The sequence below is a fragment of the Arvicanthis niloticus genome, chromosome 9 (genome assembly GCF_011762505.2).
Source record: "Arvicanthis niloticus isolate mArvNil1 chromosome 9, mArvNil1.pat.X, whole genome shotgun sequence".
In the NCBI taxonomy this organism is placed as follows: Eukaryota; Metazoa; Chordata; class Mammalia; order Rodentia; family Muridae; genus Arvicanthis; species Arvicanthis niloticus.
In genome coordinates, this window is record NC_047666.1 from 80,801,600 (window position 1) to 80,823,414 (window position 21,815).

General features: G+C 40.8%; 1 protein-coding gene across 13 annotated transcripts in view; it reads right to left on the reverse strand.

Annotated features, from left to right (window-relative positions):
• Sox5 (SRY-box transcription factor 5) overlaps window positions 1-21,815 on the reverse strand; it is a 943,910-nt gene that overhangs the window by 56,144 nt on the left and 865,951 nt on the right. For 10 of the 13 annotated variants that reach the window (XM_076940816.1, XM_076940819.1, XM_076940814.1 and 7 more), the window contains one exon: window positions 14,523-14,669. The exons of the other annotated variants lie outside the window; for them this stretch is intronic. In XM_076940816.1, coding sequence (XP_076796931.1) covers window positions 14,523-14,669 — 147 coding nt within the window. The remainder of the gene's footprint in view (window positions 1-14,522; window positions 14,670-21,815) is intronic. 13 annotated transcript variants of the gene reach the window in all.

Sequence of the window (21,815 nt, forward strand, 5' to 3'; positions counted from 1 at the left end):
TACCGACGTGTGAATGCTTCCTACACATCACAGAAAGGGGTTATAAATCAAACCAATATACACATGCATATGCACATACACATGTGCACACACACACACACACACACACACACACACACACACACACACACACACATTCTCAACCATACACAGTGTCTTTCCATTGACTAGTCATCACAATTCCTAAATCCAGAGTATCATGCCTAATCTAGAAAAATAAATACTGACAAATCCTACCTTCCAGTTCCAGAATATTCCTGGATATGGAATCTTTCTCTAGAGTTCAAGAATATGGATTTATTTTTCCTAAGCAAAATTACATTTTGCCCATGTTATCTTGAAATGCTCCTGCAATAATCTGAGGCACTGACCCCAAAGTACTTTTCAAAAAGGGTCAGTGTAAATGAGGGCAGGCAAGCATTATGCTTAGTAGGACTATATAATCCCTACCCTCAGTGGTCTTAGAATCCCAGAAGGTCACAAGGATAGGAACATTTCACACGAGCTGAGCTTCTAGTGATTGTTGAGGTCACTCTTAATGAGCTAACCCAGGTTTTTATAAAAGTGGTGTTTGGGGCAGAGAGCATTGAACAGGTGTCAGGACAGAACGGTGGATGGAAGAAGGCAGAATCACCGTACGGTGGAGGAACGGGGGAAATGAGCGAAATGAGATAAGATGGGGTGAGTTAGAAGGTAGCACCAGCACCATTAGAGCACCAGAAGAGAGGTTCATGAAGAGATCTGCACTGACGAAGGGACTGGCTCCCAGAATGCCTTGGGAAGGCAGCCCGGCACCTCTTTTGGACATTTCTATCTTTGTGTTTTTATTCTTAAATCCACTCAGAGTTCTAGAGAGATCTTACTGTCAATCACACTTCACTCTTCACGGTCTGGGGAGAAGGCAGCTCGGCTCTGCAGGCTCCTGTATCCCCCGCTCCCACCCCAGCTAGAAACTTTCTTCAACCGTTTATGCCGTAATGGAAGAGCACCCGGCCCCCGGTGTTTTAATTGTGGGTTTTCTTGTGTGTGTGTCCTATTACATTGCACAAGGCTTGGTTATCACTCTTCTTTTTTTTCTGTTTGGTATCTAGAACATCATAGTTCATCTCCTGAAAGCAGTGCTAGAAGCCACGGCTACGAGAAACACTTTGTTACATCGTTTTTTGTTTTTTTGTTTTTTAAATTATATAAGGCAGGGAAGAACATATTGCTTCTACCAGGCAAGCTCCGAAGACGGCTGCTTGGGCCAGATTGACAGTGTTTCTTTCCTCTCCTGTTCGGCCCTGACTTGATGTAAGTGAGCCCTGTGCTACTGTATGCCTTAAGTAGACCTGTGTTGTTTAACTGAGACTCAGCAACATTTTGAAGGCATACTTTTGTAAAATACTTTACTATTTCCTCTTGTCCGACCAAATTCTCAATGGGCTGCCTCAGACTCTAGAAAACAATATGGTTGCGGAAAGGCCGGAAAGTTCACATTTGAATACCTAAAAGCCACGCAATTGATTTAGAAAGTATCCCCCTAGCGACGACATTTTCTCTCAAATCAGGTTGTACTAGAAATTTAACTTTTCAAAGCTTGGATGTGATGAGGATTCAAACCACGCACGCTGGTAACTAATGGTTCAGTTATTGTTATCACTGGACTGTTTTAACATAAACATGTACTCCAGCTCTCCCTGTTTACTTGTTTATTCGTATTTATTTATTACTTTGATATTTTATTTTTGCCTTATTTGCATGGGTGTTTGGCCTGCAAGTATGTCTGTGTCCCACACGTGTGCCTGATGCCTGGGCAGATCCGATCACCTGGGCAGAGTTAAGAGATGTTGTGAGCTACCTTGTTGGTGTTGGGAATGGAACCCTTGTCCTCTGGAAGAACAGTTAATGACCTCTTAAACATCGAGCTCTCTCTTCATTCCTGGCTTAGGTCTCTCTCTATCGTTTTGATTCCAAGTATATAAATTGTTTTCCTTAATGTAACGAGTCATAATTCTAGTTTGGTGTAAATCTGTGAATCCTGATGGAAAGTGACAGCCAAAATATACCAAGTCACTCAGCCATTCTCTCAAAACTGAACTGGAATCATCACTTTTAGATAAGTGGTGGCACAATCTGTAGGGAAATTGGCACCAGAACATTGCCTTATTTGACCCAAAATTCTTGTCTTGCCCTGTACACACATGGGGCTGACCTCAGTACTGGGCTCCTGCTGACTTAAAATGAAGCTCTGATCCTCCAACGACTTGCATAGTGAAGTATAGAAAACACAAATCTGTACCTATTTGCGGGCATTCCTGCCACCGTCACAGTGCTTTTAAAGCACACTTCACGGCAGCATCTCCTCTCATGTTATTTTAAGTGCTACTGGAAATAAAATACCACGAGAGAAAGATATATTTTTTTTTGCAACACTTCATCCATTCTATTTCTGCTTGCAAATTCTTTCTCCCCCCCCCCATTTATGAAATATCCACAAAAGCCATCCAAACTGCACAACAGAAAAGCTAACATTATAAAATAGACAGGGAAAAACTAAGGTCTCTCAGTTCTTGCAAAGGCCATTTAGATGCCAGTCTTCAGTGGTATCTGAGGACTGGAAATACATTTCATGATATATTGCACCAGAATTGAAGCCAAATGAACTTTGTGATTTTTATGAGAACAGTATAGTATTAGATGTCTGGAAGTAGCAAATAATTTGAAGGGAAGTAAATTTGTATCTAGTTAAGTGCTCTAAGTTTTTCTTGTTATTTTGGTAGTATATAACTTAAAAAATTAACTATTATACTGTTTTCTATATATAGACAAAAACATCTCAGGTTGGTCCCCAGATAAACAGAATTGCAGAGTACATCAACTGCCTGGGCATAGTTGGAAGAGTCACTTCTGAGGCTAGTGGATATTGTATTTTCAAGTCCTGTGGCTCTCAAGGGTGGTGACATAACCAAGGAGGTCCAATTAAGTTACCTACAAGAAGGGGCACATTCTTCCCTGTTAACCTCATGTACCTAGGAGTTACCTATGTCACATGGTATGTGTGCCCATATCCCAGGTTGTAGAGCACTCAGAGCTGAACTTTGACCTTTCAAACTCCTCCAACTCTAAACTCATGCTTGCTGCGATGCAACCATTCAGAATGGATCTGGTGGGCACATCTTTTCTCCTCTACATTTGATGCTAATCAAGTCATAAATTTGCTGATATATATTTGTCATATAGTGAGTCAAAGCTTCATGGTTGCAAGTTTCCAGGCTCTGGATTAAAACAGTCTCTGTTTCTATGGTGCTGCCTGGACACACACTTGGGGTTGGGATCCAGAGGGTCTCTGTGAGTTTGAGGCCAGCCAGGTCTGCATAGAGAGTTCCAAGTCAGGCAGGGCTGCACTGTGAGACTCTTGTCTCAAAAAGGGCACTATGTATCCTTCAGTAAACTTTGTACAATTAGTGTCATTTCTACACTGTAGGTTCAGGAGTAGATATGAAAACAGGTATATCTGAAAAGAATTCACACGATGTAATACAGTATGATAAAGCAGACATTTCTATATCTTCATAAGTAAAATATTAGTGAGATAAAATAAATACTAAGAACATCTGAAAGTATGTGATTAAGTAAATCATATCACTAGTTTCTAGCCACAAAAGTTACTCTTTTGAAAGATACAAACTTTACAGAAGTTTTTAAAGTATGTTTTTGATAAGATTCATTTACTTTTATTTTATGTGTATGTGTGAGTGCCTGCATGTATGTCTGTGTACCATGTGCTGCCAATACATGTGTGTATATGAGCATGTGTGTGATTGTGCCACAGAGGCCAAGAGAGGATCATGAATCCTCAGGTTCTGGAAATAAAAATCAGATCCATAACTCATAACTGCTAAGCCATATCTCCAGTCTCTCATTGATTTTTAAATGGATGCCTAAAAGTCTTCAACAATACTTCAAGGGTATTATTGAAATCATACTAAGGTTATAAAGTTTTGGATAAATGTCAAGTCAGCCTATATGTGTATACACACACACACACATACACACACATACATATATACATACATATAAGCTGTTCTCTGGGTATAAAAATGAGATGGTTTTGTCTGTTTAGAAAACAGTATAAAAGTTAATTCTTCAAGTTACATACTTCCAAAATAACAAGAAAAATTTCTAACACTTAACGAGATATGAATTTACTTTCCTTCAAATTATTTGCTACTTCCAAACATATCTAATGATATGTTGATATATGTATATATATATAAAATTTGTTTAACATATACATATTTTTCATTCGTCAAATGCCATAATAAAGATATGTTTCCAGCAGCAGATAGTGTATATTGACCATTTATCTGAAATAAAATGTGTCAGAGAGAACATTCTGCTTTTTTATGTGAACTCAGGCCCTGTGTGAGAGCAGTGGGTGTTCTTAAATGCTGAGCCTTCTCTCCAGACCGTCTCCAGGCGAAAGTATCCCCAGGTTCTAGTGTACACTAATTTACAGCAATTACATCTTTTTCAGTGCTGAAAATCGAACTCAGAGCCTTGCTTTGCATCCACTAGTTAAGCACCCAGTCAGAGAGCTACATCTCTGGTCCTTCTTCACTCTGGCTCTTTTGCCCTATAGCTGAGTGGGCAGGCCTTGAACTTGTGACCTTCCAGCTTCACTACGTTCTAGCACTACCAGAGTTTTACCGTGGTGTGGTGCCTGAGCAACAAAGAGTCTGTGATGTTTGCTTCGTTCTCGTTTTTTTTTTTTTTATTTTACGGTGTAGACATCCATACTGGGTTCCCACGGTGTCGAACTGGTACTCCTGAAGAGCACCTAGTAATTTGCCTCGTAGAGGTGGCTATCATACCATCAATTATGGTTTAATTGAAAAAGCAGCAAAAACAGTCTGGATAAAGTGATTCCACTTTAAAAAGATAAAAGCAGGGACTACTCCAGGCTAAATAAAATCCCCTTTCCTTCGTAAGCCGCATATGAGGGTTTCTCTATATGCTGGTCTCACTGGCACTGTAGGCCTGGGCTGTGAAGAACAGTCACATTGCCCATCTTCAGCTCCCACAACTCTAATGGACAATGATGTGTCAATCAATACATATTTGTCAAATCAAACTGTCCTGTCCCTCCAGTGGCAATGGGTGTCAGCAGTGTTCACATTCCAGAACGTTCCTAAGGATGTCTCGCAGAAATGATTCAAATATGAATTCACTGGCCCAGGAGCTTAACATAAAAAGCAATTTTGCCTTGAGTGCAAAGCTTTCTGAGACTACCCCAGGGAAGGCAAACAATGTCTATATACGTATGGCTGTCTGATGACGACCGTGACAAACAGGAAGTGTGCCACCTCTCATCAGAGGCTCAAGGAACATCGCAGAAGCAGAGGCAGAAGGACACTAAGCCCCAGAGGACTGAGGGATCAGCAGTAAGATAGTGGCTTCTAGACATGACAGGGATGCTGCATCCGTGAAACTTCCACAATATGGCTTCCTGAACAAGATCTGCACAGTGGTAATACCATTTGACTTGCATTTGCCGATGGGGAAAGTCTCATAAGACCCAATCCCTGGGTGAAGAACTACAGGCAACCACTGGTTGCTGAGAGAGGAAGCACTCTGCCTAAACACATGTATATATATATATATATATATATATATATATATATATATACACATATATGAGCAACTCTAAGTGTACTAGGTAGATTCTACAGTGCAGGTGTAAGTATGCATGTGTGTGTTCATGTGCACACATGCACATGTTGTAATAACAATAATTAAAGCAGTATTCATGAGTTTGAGAGGGAGTGGAGGGAACAAAGGAGAGATGGGAAGGAGGAGGACAGGAATGATTTGGATGCACAAATACACTGTGTACGTATAGATTTAAAAAAAAAAAAAAAAGAAAGAAAGAAAGAAAGAAGAAAGAAAAAAAAGAAAAAAGAAGTCATGCTCAGAATGGCATTAAAAACCTTTCCACATTTTGAGTTAGTGGCATGTCTATGGCTTTCCCAGTCCCCATGGTAAATACTGGCCAGCCAAGACTATACCCTAGGGTCTGCATGATGGCCAATCCTCCACTGTTAAATTCTTCCTTCTGTTCATGCCAGTCTGATGGCTGACTTCCTCTGCCAAACTTCTCAAGCGGTCTCTTCTCCCACCCCAAGCACTCCTACTGACCGGGCTTTTCTTCTTTGAGACCAGAAAGAAGTGACTGACTTGCTCAATGGTTCATAGTCTGTCTTTTAAAAGATATCTGTCTTAAGATGCAATATCTTAAGAGAACCGACTGTTTTATGGGTGGCAGTGGTGCTGTTGCCTAAAGCCAAATGTGGGATACCACAGGTATCCAGTCACATCTCAGGGATCAATGGGTGGTAGACGCAAGCGATGTCTTGACTAAGGAACATGGAAGAGGGAGTCCTTTGGAGACAAACAAAAGAACAGAGGTGAGGAGCACAAACCACACCCACATGATACTGCCAGGGCTCCTGACGGAGAGAGCAGAATAAACTGATGGTTTGCTTGCTTAATGTGAGTGACTACTTTTTCATCTTGCTTGACCCAGTTCAGATTGGATTTCCATGTCACTTGCAAATGACCACGCTGTCTCTCATTCAGCAGAAAAGATAAAGTCCCAGATTGCTGGCTAGAGTCCAGTGAAGACAGAACCTTATGGTGATGGAGTTATTCTGAATTAGATATGGGGTCCTGGTTTGCTGCCACTCCAGGAGTTGAGGCAGAGGTGAAGAGGCCTCATGCCTGGTGTATTGGACTAAGTAACCTTCTCTTCCCTCTTTGCACTTAGTCTAAGCAAATCATAACACTTCCTCACACGGCCTCTGAAGATGCATTTTGCAAGTACCCCCCTTTCTCTTGGAGAGTTCTATCTCTATTGTTTCATGCCCGTGTCTACCTCTATTCAATGACCATATTAATTTATTTTTGGTCTCTGTCATGTGACATTTGAAAGCATTAATAGTAATTTTTCTTCTTTCAAGGGGAAAGTTCAGATAGAAATCCCACAGATGCACACACATGCACATATTTTCCATTAACTTCAGCAACATCAGTTGGCCGCCAATGTAGTCCTGGATGTCTGCTTCAGGGTTGTCTGGGAGGAGGACCACTGACCATTGCCTGTTTTGTGAAGAGGGATGTCTATGCAGCACGTACACAAACTGATAAGGAGATCAACTCTAACGTTTTACCTCTGTTCCAACAGAGTCTGTCTGCATTGCCTGAAGAGGCTAAGGTGGGGAGCAATTAGTAAGTCTCTAATGAGAGCCTGATCAGTTATGGAGGGTGGAGGACTATTTCGGCTGTCTTGACATGTTTTCAGAAATGTAAACTATATGTGAATTCCCCTAGAGGAAGGGACACAGGAGACTGCGCTGTGCACTCTGTCTCGGCTGGGGCAGGGTGTGGGGGGCGGAAGGGAAAGACTGGTCAGCTCAGCCAGGCTGTTCTGGGAGGCTGCTCTTCTGTAGGCCTGCATTACTTTCCCTAAAGGACTTAGGTTTCGCTACCCTACCTTTCCTTCATTCAGCTGCCTTGAACAAGCTGCCCTTCTGTCAGAAACTCTCCTCTGCATTGAGCCCAGGAGCGAAAGGACAAGTGTCATTGATAAAACATCGCCCAGTGGATCTTTCTAGGCAGACCAATACCCAACAGCCTTTCCTTCCTGTGGTTTCTGTTATTAAAGAGATTTGGCGTGCATCACCATGCTGTGTTTGATGCACAAACACATTCTAAATAAGATCAGAATACCAACAGAGCCTAGGCCAGAGAGATGCAAAGGGCATTTCCTCAATTCTCCCTGGCTGTTTTCCCTTTATAGTTAATGCAGAGATTGCAACTGGTCTGTCTTTCCCTTATAATTTGTGTTGTTTTCCCACCACAGACATGGCCACGCTCCCTCCTCCCGGTCCTGAGAATATATTGCTGGTGACCTCTTTAGACATTTATGGTCTTGGAACTGAGAGTGCTGATGGTTGAGCATTGGGCTGCAGGAAGATTCCCTCTGACTGGACAGAGCAGGAGAGGAAGATGCAGAGTGCATCCCAGGGCTTAAATATGAACACTTCAATTAACATGTTCCAGTTGAGTAACAGGAGACCACAAAAGGAAAACTATTTAAAATCACAGGGTGATGATGATACATCCACCATCAATCTGTCCCAACCCAGGAAGTGCTTATGATAAGAGCAACAGTGACATGACCTCTATGGGGTGACTCTTAAATGAATGTGCCTTGCAAGCATGTACATCCACGGCATAGTTCAAAGGCTCACATATATTGAAATACAGAGTGAAGAGAGTGTGTTTGGAAGCTTATTCTGTAGAATACGATGTATCTCTCTGGAGCAAAGTCCCAGGGATACTCTGGTATTTGATTGACTTTCCAGAGAGTGAATAAAACATTTGGCCAATTTCAATGGCGTCTTAATCAGCTGAGGCTAAAATACTATTCTGCTGTGACGTTGAGGGAGGGATTGAATGTGCAGGAGTACCAGGCCCACCAATTTGAAGATGGTTCAGTGGCATTAATTAGTACTGATGGACAGTGGTTACTCATCGTTCCTTATCTCTTAAGGCTATTTCAGCAAGTGCATGTCTTCGTGATACAGCAGCCTCAGGCCAATGCTGGCCCCTGTTTTGATGCTCTGAGGTACTGACTGACTGTGTTATCCAGGAGAGTAAGCATTAGAGCCATAACCTCCAAGTGTTCTGAGTCCTCTACATCTCGGAGTGGCATTTCCAGGACTATTACCATTCAAACATTTCCGTGGCTTTGTGAGTCTGTATGTTGTGTGAGAGCTCACAAACAGAGTTACAGTCACACCAAGTGGCACTTCGGATGTTTCCCTACGTAAATGTTACTGTGCCAGCCTTAGCTCTTCCTGCTCCATCTTAAACCCGTGAGATCTCCTGAGGTTTTGTGCTGTATATTTAAAGGATACTCCTGCCATGTTAGTAAAAATAACAAACTTAAATAAAAATAAATAAAATAGGTTGGGTTCCACAGAACATGATTGTCATCCCAGCCTTTGGGAGGTACTGGCACAATAATCAAGAACTCAAGGGTAGTCTGGGCTATAAAGCAAGTTAGAATCCAGCCTGGGCTACTTGACACCCTGTTTCAAAAACCATGAAAATACAAAAAGCTAAAAAAAGCAAGCAAACAAACAAAAACTTAGCACACATACACAAACGAGAATAAATAAAACAGCAGCATTCAACTTCAACAGCAGCAGAACCGCTGGTTAGACTTGGTTAGGTCTGGACTGGAAACCATCAGTTCAGATTCCTACTTTCCTTTTCCTCCCACTTGGCATTATAAGAACCCATCTCGAGTCACTAAAAATGCCATCATTTTCCAAATGTATGGTAACCAGACTTCAATCAAGATATTACCCTCTCCACAGAGCATTAAATCATCTTGGGTATATGCGTAGCCATGACTTAGGAGTGTTACACTACAAACCCATCCGTGCAGATCAGATACAAGGGAGTGTTTTCTGATGGCCTCAAAGTATGTGATTGGTACCATTAAAAAAGAAATGGCATCTATTACAAGTCACTGGCAGCCTGGATACAACCCACTTCATTTCTGTGAAGATGACTTCATTTCTGTGAGAGTGGATCAGATACCCACATAGCTCTAACTCTTGCCTTAGGAACTGAAGCAGTCTTTACAAGGACATGGCAGTGGAGAGGATCTGATCGTATCTGCTCAGCTGGCTGAGGCCGGCTCTGGCTCTGTCAGACAAGCATTTCTTTCCCTTGTCCTAACTCCCAGGTGCTATTCCTGAGCACAAGGGGACAAATCCTTCCAGAAGGATTTGAAGAGAACAACAACAACACAAACAATTGATGTGGACAATCTATGTGTTCTTGCCATTGACATGGTCTTGACAGTGGTGGTGGCTGGGGTCATGGTGACAAGGGTCACGGCGAGGTTAAAAGAAAATCACCCAGGAATTCTCTGCTGTCATCAGCTTAACTAACTGTGCTAGTGGTTAAAGGAGGTACATACGTCTCCACCAAACACTGAGAGACATTCAGTAACAACATGTACAAGTTGACCCTAAAATTTCCCCAAGAGGTGACTGCTCTTGTAATGAAAAAAAAAATCACTTAAAATATGAAGTGTAGTCATTTATTCTGTGGTGGAGAAGTTGACTGAGCTCTCAAAAGCCTGGAGAATATACAGTAAGTGATTTAAATAAACAACGTGTGGTACTGACAAGTGGGATGCTGAACACATCCTCCATCAGTCTGCTCGGTGGCACAATCTAGACGGTAAACAAATTTAAACATTCGTTAAGGCAGGCGAGCATATTTGAAGCAAGATTCAAAATCCACTATCATGCAACAGTACGCTAAACATTCCTTTGTATGAGAAGGCAGACTCCCTTGTACAAAAGTTGGAGATTTTGTAATTTCATCCGTTGTTGTTTGCCAACAGTTACCTGTTAAAATGGGCTATAGCTTTGCATTGAAGCTAAGAGACTGTCCAGGAAGAGCTAAATATATCTGCCTTCATTGCTTCACATAAGACAACTGTAGAGTGGGGTCTGCAGGAAAACCTACATGCAAGGTAAGTGTTGGTGTCTTTAAAAAGACCTGATATGCTGTGGACATGTTGAAATTTACCCATGGTCTTAACTCTCCACTATACTGCCTTTGGCAGATTAGACACTGAAAATATATCTACATACATATACACGTAGATATATCTACAAATATCACACACACACACACACACACACACACACACACACACACACACACACACACGGCATGTTACTAATTAAGCCAAGGCATTAAAACATTGGGCAGTGACACCACTTCAGGCTTTGATGACAATACCCCATAGCAGGGACATGAAGGAGGAAAGCCGGTGCTCTCAAATGCAGACTTTGAATAGACCAGCCATTGTCTAGAATTTTCTCTGTTACAAAATGCAATTCCCGCATGCAGTTTTCAGACATGCACTGTGAGTCCTCTAAAGCTTTCTTTATCATTTAATATTATAAACAATTACGTTCCTAGGCGGCAGTTCAAAGCTCAGTATAGCACTTGTACAACACCCCAGGCAGGTCAGGTGACCTTTCTCCAATCCTGCTCTCTCTGGTGCTGGGGACAGACAAAGTGATATGTCTGTCATACGCCATTACCATTAGAACAGAATCTTGTTCTTTTATTACAACTGAACTCCGCCAGATCTCTCAGCAGGAACCCTAAGTGAAATCAATGTCTTGGATTTCCAGGCTGAGCTTGGAGGTCACAACCACTCTGTCATTTCTCAGTATTATCCTTTCTCTCGCGCACACACAGTCCCTGAGCCTCCAACTGGCACACAGCAGATTGAAAACAGCATGCATCAGAGGACTCATGCTGCACAATTTTACAGTCTTTTGGAGCCCCTCCCTTTGATCCCCCCACCATGGTTTTTTTTTTTTTTTTTTTTTTTTTTTTTTTTTTTTTTTTTTTTGCTTTTTGCAAATTGCAAATAAGTTTTGCGATGTCCTCTGGAGTTGGGAGTCAGAGGCAATGGTGCACCCAGGAAGAGGGTAGGTGATATAACTCTGAACACACACTTCACTTTTGACAGCTGTCAGTAAGAGCATTGTGTATCCGCTGCCCTATGAATCTGATGTGTGACTCCACTGCTCTAAAGAGTAAACATCCTTGTAACATCAGCAGCCAGTTCCATTTATACCGAGTAGGTATGCACACAAAGGCCTTGTGTTATTGTGTGATGGAAAGACAAACATAGGAAGTTGCAACAACAATGCCTACACACACACACACACACACACACACACACACACACAAACATATACAGAGAGAGAGTATTCCCAAGATACTAATGCTGATTGTGTAATAACATGAATATGCTAATGAACGAATGTCCATGAATAAATTAGCTCTGTAGAGTCACAATGTCCATCATGCTATGTGCAGACATCATTCCTAAGCTACAAGAGAGCAAATGGGTTCTATTTATTTGTTACTAGTTGCAATTTGGGGAGCTACATCAAATGATGCAACTTAGCTTTTTTTCTTTTTTTAACTCACTGTATTTTTCTGATCGACTAAATCAGCCCAGGCATATTTTGGAATTTAACAGCAAAAGTAGTGCCAGAAAGCATTCTAGAGGACACTGGGCAAGGAACAAATCTTTATAAGATTGTGTCAATGTTGAAAGAGAAGAATATTATTCTCCGGTAAATCTTGATACATGTTGCTATAATTGTGGGTGGGGAAATAGGGCACCCATTGGTTTCTTCAGCTTTATGTGATAGAGAATTCATGAAGGCGACTTCTACAAAGTAATTACACTTTGAAGATAAACCATAAAATATATGTCTACATTAAGTAAATCATGGTAATTGAAACATAATCTATGTTTTCTTTTTTCTGAAGTAAAACAGAGGCATTCGAACTGTAAGATGTGAAAGAATTTTAACACTGCTAAAACAATTGTTCTTTTGTGTGTGTGTGCTGAATTCATGGGTTGTTTTGCGTATGTAAAATCACTTGGCCCACTAAGCCTTTCCCAATCGCAACAAAAAGGACCTTCAGTGGCGTTGGCATTTGTTATTGTTACCTAGGAAAGGACCATTGTAGCAATCACCCAGGCAGCCTGCTAATGGACAGATGGACGAATGACCCGAGACTAACCAAAAGCAAAGATGGAAGTGGCTGTCTGGAATCAAACCTTTTTTTCATTATTTGTGTAAGCAAAATGGTTGAGAATATATTAACGTTAAAGATTTCACCTGGAAGTAAGGGGAAAAATCCACTAATCATGTAAAACAGAACTAAATAGTCTACAATCCTGAAAGGGAATACCTTAATGCAAAACGCTGTTATGGCTCATGATGTGAAGGGAAATTAACACATCAAGGGAGAGAAACAGACTCACCACTTGCAGAGGCATCTGTGTAAAACAAGGGCTCTGTGCAGCTACTTGCCTTTATTTTGCTTAAAATGTATCTGTAAATATAACACTTTAAAACTGCAAGCACCAGGAGCTGTCACAATACCACTTTAGAATTAAACTTGATTTGGTAACTTGTTAAAATTGCTTCTGAGCTCTGGCTTTACATGTGTCCGAAATTATAAATAGAAGCAGGTCCGGCCTTAGACAAGAAGCAGAAACAAGTGAGGACCACCAAGCAGAAGAAACAATTTGAAAGTGGCACATGTCCATGCCCTGCCGTTCCCCACCGTGGAAGTGTTTTCCCTAGTCACAGTCCCAGCTCCTCTGTCACCACGCTACACTTACATACAAATGTATTCTTTTCTTAACAATATAGAAAGGACACTAAGAACCCTGGGAAGGAAGGAGTTGGGAGTCTGGTCTCAACTGACCCAATGGTTCTTTTCTTTTTCCACAGCCCCCTATCTGGAGTTTTACAGTAACTGAGCTGAAGCCCCACCCCCTTTTAATATTTTCTAATTTACTCATGTACTTCTTTGCATACATCAAGGTTACTCCTCCTCGACTCTCCTAAGACTTTTCCACACTTCATCCATGGAATGGAAGATGAAAGCAAATTTCTAGAAAATAGTAATAATAATAATGTATTAATATTAATAAAAAAATGTTTGGTGTAAAAATTATTAGCAGTGTCAGTTTTCTGGCTAGTACTTTCTAATAGAGTTAAATATTTCCATTTATTTTTGTGAATAAGCACAGAAAGCATCCTTCTCTGGCTAGCCTTGCTTGCTTTGCAAAAAGCTTCCTGTGTTCACACAACGGCACGCATGTGAAGTCCGCACACACAAAGGCTTTCACCCAAGGCTCTCTGCTCTCCCCTGTCGGAGGAATCATCTTTAAGTCCCCCAGCCTTTTCCCATGTTCCCAGGAAATGGTTCCCCAGCTCTAAAGCCAGCACCGTGTTTAAATAGTCTCCCAGTACTATTATTATCTTCGTGTCTTTACGTGATAATCTCAGTGGGTGTGTGACCTATCTAAAATTACCACTGTGCCATTGCCATGCTGCATTACAGCAGTTATCGATAGTTTTAAAGAAACACTCCATATGTCCCCATTCTACTCGAGCTTGGGTTTCTATTTCAGTTGTTTATCCCTTGGCAAGTGCTTGCCTTTCTTGCTGAAGCCAATCTCTCCTTCCTAATAACATCTAATGTACTTTATCTGTAACATGGTTTTATGACATCTATCATTGATTATTCTCTGGATCATAAAGGATGGCTATTTGATCATTTTTATAGACATCTATTTTTAAAGCTATAAACTCACTGGTTCGAAGATGCCCATTGCTGATTTCCACGACAACTGTCAATAGGTTTGTTGAATAAATACGTCAATTATTAGAAATGTAAATTCACACATACGGCTATGGCTCCTTCTAAAAGTCTTACCTCCACATACCCCCAGAGTTTAGTTAGTTCCCAGTGGCCAGAATCTACAAGACCTTCAATAAATACCGTGAAGCAACGAAGCCAAGTGCAAAGACAGATCAGCTTATTGAAGAGGGTACCTTGCTTTTGGGTGGTGGGCTGTTTGTGCTCTTGTCTGTGTGAATGCTGGTAGGAGACACGGCAGCACCAAGGTTGCCTTGGGGTAGGCCTAGGAGCTTCCCTCCTGGAGAAACCTGCATTGCGGCTAGCTGGGCAGCATAGAACTGCTACAGAAGAAAAGACAGAGAGAGGCTGTCAGTCATAACGCAAACACACCCTTCAGGAGCACCACAGTCGGATGCACCATGCTTCCTACATATTCCCAGTTACACCTGAGACAATTAACGAGAGAAGCTGTCACTGGAGTCTACAAGTTAGCTTCTCGGGAGAGCAGCGGCCGGCAATATGTAAACAGGACCTTAGTGATGGTGTGGGCGGGGGCACCAAGCACAAGTGGTCATCACACTAACTCCTTACGACAGCTAGGAAGCAAGCATGTGGTATTGTCTGACCAAGGCTCCAGTCTTATTTTTTCTTAAATTCCTGACTGTGTGAAGAACTAGCTTCACACACAGAGTAAATTTCTTATCTGCATTGCTTCAATCTTTGACTTGCTGAACTGGGCACAGGAACAGTCGTTATTTATTTATTTATTTATTTATTTATTTATTATTTATCTATTTATCTATCTAGTCTAAGAATTAACTGTATGCAAACTGGGAAACATGTTGAGCACAGAAGGAAGGATAGGACTTCTGGGAGGCTAGGTGATCATCCTACCTACACTGATCATGAACTGGGTGCTTGCAAGACAGTTAATCCACTTCATGATATAAACAGACACATCTAAAAAAAAAAACTCTCTAAAACACACACTGATTCTTATTAAATAACAAAGAAAAGCTGCTGCAAGAAACACTTGGTGAATCTAAAGAACACTTCGATTTTATAATGATATCTTAGGATACAGTATCCAACTTAAGAACACCTTCTCACATCTGAACCCAGGCATCAAACATGGAGGTTCACACTGTTTTGTCTTCATGTAGTATTCTTTGAGACATTTGACAGTCTGCATTAGAAAGCAATTGACCTTCACAATGTGTGTGTGTGTGTGTTATGCATATCTCTCGATTTCCGATTTCGTACTTGTCTGAGATGCAGTTGTTTTCTGTGTAATCCTATGTTTCTACAGTGATGGTAAGGAGTGGAAGTCCTTAAGGAGAAAGACTGCTGGATAGTCATCCGGGAAGAACAATTTCAAAGCAGAAAATTGTTCTAGAAACACAGTATCTTCTGCTAAAAGGGATCCTACTGTAAGTAACATGCTGAAAGCCAAGTGCTGTGGTCACGTGACTGCTTGTGGTTCCTGATCCTCTGATCCAAATGTAGACAGGAAGGTTAGGTTGATGACAAGGATTACATGTGAAGTGACAGAGGATGCACTGAGAGAGTAGGAAGCTCCTTACTGAAGTACACTCGCATCATCAGTACTGACCGCCGCCTGCCTTCATATTTATATGTGTTGGGGTCATAATAACACGTTTAATTTCAACCATTGGAAATGTAAGATTTCATCCCTAAGTCTTAGCTTACATATAGAGAGTAAAAGAATAATTTTCTCTGTAGATGAAGACCTCAGAGTTTATGCTTATTTTTTTAAAATCAGAATTGACAAATTTCTCCTGGCTGTGATGAAAACTTATGCATTATTTCCTGGGATTTGAAAAGTAGATGTTTTTCCTTGCCATCATTTCGAGCTGTTTATGAGGTTATTTATAATGTAACTGTGTCCTCAGGATACGATTTAGAAAAATTACACACATACCCAATAGAATACATGGACTCGTGAATTTGAAAAATACACGAATTTTCAGTCTAGCTGCACAACTGTATTATATTCTGTAATTTTCCATAGCATTTCTTACCGTGTTCCTGAGAAGAATTGTACTCGTTGTTATTACTAGAGACATGTGGTGATGATACATGTTCCTGGCTTAAGTATATAATAAAAATGACACTTCACCAATTAATACAGGTGACACAGGGCATCTAGACACCTGTACACAAATGCCAAATTGTTTTAAAAAACCCAAAACCAAAAGCCCTCAGTGACTTAAAATTTAGATTTGACCCATCATTATATTTTAAAGCTATCTATCTATCTATCTATCTATCTATCTATCTATCTATCTATCTATAATGGTTGATATTTAGACATTTAAATGACTATCTATTATGTCTAAGAGGTTATTCAGTGATTACTGGTCATTATAGGCATATTTGCAACTTTCAAAGAAAATTACAGGATTTATATTCAAAGTTAAAATGATAAAACCCTCAACATTGTGTTTTGTGTTTGAAAGTTAGAGCTGGCATGTACTCAACATTTAAATTTTTAAAAAGCTTCCCTTACTCCATACAAGCATTCGTACCATTTTACAGATGGAATTGGGGTTTATCAGTGTTACATTATACAAAGACATACTTTTGACTTCAAACTTTAAAAGTTGCCCAAAGTCAGTTAGCTTATAGCTGGGATAGAGCTTCAGATCTCCACAGCCACGGCTCTGGCAGGGGAGATAATGGCCTGTGAAGGAGTTGAAGATGTTATATAAGCATGTAGGATCTCCAGGACACTGAAGAGCTGACGGAAGGGGCATATGCACACACACAAGCAAACTTAGGAACACACAGATGCCAGAAAGGCAGGAAATAACTCAATGGGCAGATTATAACCAATTTTGTGTTAGTGTTTCCTTGAAAATCATCTCTCGTTGGAATTTGAAGGAGAGGAGAAGTATATGAAGTTAGTATTTAAACCTAAGTTTCCTCAATGCTCCATGGGGTTAAAATTCCCACCAAGGTAAGCATCAGCTGGGTCTGCAGGGTTAAAACATTGTAGTCTCATTTAAGCCAGCAAGATGAGAGCAGGCCTCCAGCTTCAGCCTCTTAAGTTCTCTCTCTCTCTCTCTCTCTCTCTCTCTCTCTCTCTCTCTCTCTCTCTCTCTCTGTCTCATTTGTTTCTGATGTTTAGAAAGAAAAAAGTAGCTGTCTTCACAGAAGTACAATAGCCATCAGATTTCTCATTTGCCCTGTGAAGAAGAATGCAAGCATGGGGCGTATCTACACTGTCTAAGTGTGCAGTTTGAATAGCCACAGAAGGGCAGGAACACATTCCCTCTTCTGAAGGGAAACCTGAGGGTGAGTGGCACAGAGATTGACAGCAGTCAGTAATATAAACCAAGAGAACACCCCAGGAAGCAAACAGCATCGGGGTTCACAGGCTCAGCTTTCCTCAGAGTTCCTCTTGAAACATCCAGGCACTCAGGAACGCCAGGGAACGAGAACAAGCTATGTGAAGATTAACCAGACCTAGGAGTGTCTTTTGTCAGAGGTCAGGAGTGTCAGGTCACTGGAAGCCAGGAGTGACAGCTTTGATTGTCAGAATGTGACCTGACATCACTAACAAGAGAATTAACAGGAAGAAATAACAGGAGTGGCACAGTGTAGTGGGCACAGAACATAATTTACTCAAGTCTTCATTTTAAAAGTGTAATATGCAATTGCTTATCATATGTTTGTATATAATAATAAATCATTGTGAGACAGCCAAATAAATTACACTTCCTTTTGGAGGGGAGTAAATCAGACAGAAAAGCTATCTCGTAATCCTGCTCTGTGACAGACAAGATGCTGACTAGTCTATCTCATTGGGGACTTCCTCAAAAGGCACACTCTCTCCTCTCCTTCCTCTTCATCTTTCTTTATCCCTCTCCCTCCTCTCCCTCCTCTCCCTCCTCTCCCTCCTCTCCCTCCTCTCCCACCATCTCCTCCTGTTGTTTTTCTTCTTCTTCTCCCTCCTCTTTCTACTCTTCCTATCATGGTAGTCACTGAACCTAGGTCTGTGCACATCCTAGGCAGGTGCTCTATGGCTGGGCTACATGTCTCCAGCCTCAGACACTTCTCAAAGTGTGGACAGCGGAAGGCCTCTCACGCACCAGCACGGACAGAGGACCTGCATCCACCCAGTCAGCCAAACCTTGTCGCCATTTTGTCCTGCTTACTGAAGTGTGTATGTGGAAGCGGGGTACGTTTTCAGTTGACAGGTCACTTAAAGGCATTTTATTTTCTTGCTGAGCTCTTGTAATCCAGCACTAGATCAGAACTTGGCAGAGTGATAAAGACAGACATTTTCCACCTCTACTAACTACCTTTATCTTTGGGGTAAGATGAGAGTTCAACCCTTTTGGACAATCTGTTCCCCCTATATACGATACATATTTACATTCTTTTAATGGGGATATTAACTTTATGTAGATGTGTTACACAGATTTTTCAGTGCCCATCATGATCATGAGTAGCCTGACAAAGTAACAACCAATTTAAACTCTAGGCTGGATTATCACATTCATTTGAGAGATAGCAAGCCCTGTCACTTCTCTCTAATAGCGTATTTTCCCCAAATTGCTCACAACACAGCTTCTCCCATTGGCTATCAGCCTGGTGTCTAGTTGCCGTCTGGAGTATCTGGATTTGAAACACTAGGCACTGGCAAAAATAACTATCAGGATTTGTTGTTACAAACCTATTCAGTGACTAGTAAAGTCCCTGCAGGCAGGGCCCATGCCTTCGTCTCCACCACTACCTGAAAACATCAAATGTAAGCACCATAGACCCAGAAGCTTTGGAAAATGACGTTGTTGCCTTTTAATGTGCATAGGTCTCTTACATATTCTTAGCTTCCCTGGTATGCATCTAAACAATCTGGATGGAGGTAAATGAGACAGAGGGAACCCTGAATTTGGTCATTTTTCAACACCAAGCATCATAAGATAACGGATGCTTTGAGGCAACTGTCTTCCTGGACTTCAGCATGGATCAGGAGACAGAGAGGGTGGGGCTGGACAGAACTAACAGAGGCAGAGCCACATAAGCCCGGGGTGGCCACCCTTCCTGTGTCTTCTCTTCATTTTCTTTTCTCTTTACATGGCTCCAAGTTCAATATCATATTGCAAAGGAAACATCTTTGTGTGTGTGTGTGAGTACAGGATTCCTTAAATGTTGAATGTAAAGTACAGTGGTTCCTGAAGGTCAATCTGCTAACCGCTAAATGACCATGACATGAATGGTGAGCCCAAGACTGGGATAAGCACCTGAGAGTTTTGTTAAGTGACTATTTATAAGTACCTTTATGCATTTATTTATTTTACTTTTAATTATATGTGTATATGTGTGGGCCAGGGGGTAAGCGCATGTGAATGCAGGTTCCACAGTACCCAGAAGGGGACATCAGACCCCCTGGAGATGGACAGAGTTACAGATAGTGTGATCTGCTCAACTCTGAAGTTGAGAGTACAATTCAGGTGCTCTGTACCATGTAGCTGTCTCTCAAGCCTGCTCACACAGATCCACCCTCTTCTCTGAGTGATGTTTATTTACAAATACCAATATTTGGAAGAATAAAAGAAATCTTCTAAAAGTGAATATGAATGAATGTTTCATATTTCTTATGTATTTGAATGGGAGCAAAGAAGTTGTTTTGATTCTCCCCAAAGGAGCAGGGACAAGGGTAAAGCTGTCATCCTGTGTGATTCTTGGTGTTTAACAAAATCATCCCTAAAGATAAGTAATACTCATTTAAAAATTGAAGAAAAGCAAATATGTACACTTAAATTTTCAAAACTAACAGAAATAAAATATTTATGATACTGTTTTCCAGGCCAAATATGTGCGTAAGAATGGGAAAATTTGAGTTGTTAAAAACTGTTGACACACACACGCACATTTACACACAGACACACACACACACATACACATACATACACATACACACACACCTACAGGTTCATGTGTACACACATATATGCACATGCATAAACACACTCATGCACATGTGTACACATACACATGTACACACTTATACATACACACATATCTTATACATATTAATATTTCATGCATTTGCTATATATTTAGAAGAGAGACTTTTAAATGGTAATGTTTTCATCTGTTATTATTTGTGATGCATTGTTTATGAATAAATACATTCCTACCCAGTGTAAATTAAACCTGAAAAGATGCATCAAGTTAGATGTGATATGTAAGGAGAATATTTCACTTTTCTCTCCTTCCATTCCTTTTATAAGTGAAAGGACACAGAATAGAATTGCGAACAGAAACAAAAACCAAAAGCAATTTCAAGCCTCCATAAGTGTTATCTTTATGGCTTAATTTCTGGTTCTTAATGTAACTTAAATGTGGAGTTTAAAGAGAAACTAATGTACTGGAGAAAATCTTTCAAAACATGCCAGCAGGTTTCGATGTGAATAAATGTGCTTTCTGCATTATTATTTGTCATGTTTCCTCAGAAAATTATCAGCACAACTTCAATTTAAGCATGGACTTTCCCTGACACTGGCAGCATTAACTTATTTATTAAGTACTTTATGTGTAAAATGGCATTCAGCAAAAGTCCCAGTAGAGAGTCACACACTGAGTGGATAAACACTTATGATTTATGCATCACTATGGACTGGCTAATAAACTGTGTTCCACTCTTCCATCCTGACAAACTTAAGAGCACAAGAGATCTCAAATCCCCACACACTGTGGATCCTCTATCAAGCCCCAGCAATCTGAAATGTAAATAAAATATCCAATAAAAAAAAAAAGAAAGAAAGAAAAGAAAAATTTCAGTTATTCAGAATACCTGCTGCTCTTACAAAGCACCCATGAGAGGAGGCTCAATATCACCTATAACTCCAGCTGCAGGGGGCTGGGTCTCTTCTGGTCTATCAGGGCATCCCTCACACATGGCACCCCTACACACACACACACACACACACACACACACACACGCACATGCACTCACACGCGCTTAAAGAGAAGGTAAATCTTGAGCTGAGCCGCATTGGAAACTTGACTTTGATGGTCCAGATATTAGATGCCCCTTCTTAGTGCGGAAACTGTAAGGGCTCCCTGACAGATAAAGCAGGGGTTGTGCAGGACCTGGAAGCCAGAGTTTTTTTTTTTAATGAAAATACATGAAAATGGGATTTTTAAAATTTAAAACATACATTTAAAAACATATTATAAACAGAATTAGTCTCAATAGTCCAAGGTGAAAATGACCCCCAATTTTTTTCAAGAATAAATGGACAAAAACAACAACAACAAAAACCAAAACAAACCAAAACAAAAAGCAATGCAGAGATGCAGGGAACAGAATATTACTCAGAAAATAACAGCTTGTATGAACCTTGGGGAGCCCTAGCTTGGCTGAGTCAGTAAGGCAGAGAAGACAGAAGAAAGACTGTGTGAAGCCATTCATATAAAGTGCTTTAGAAAGGTCTAGGTTATCAACACAGAGA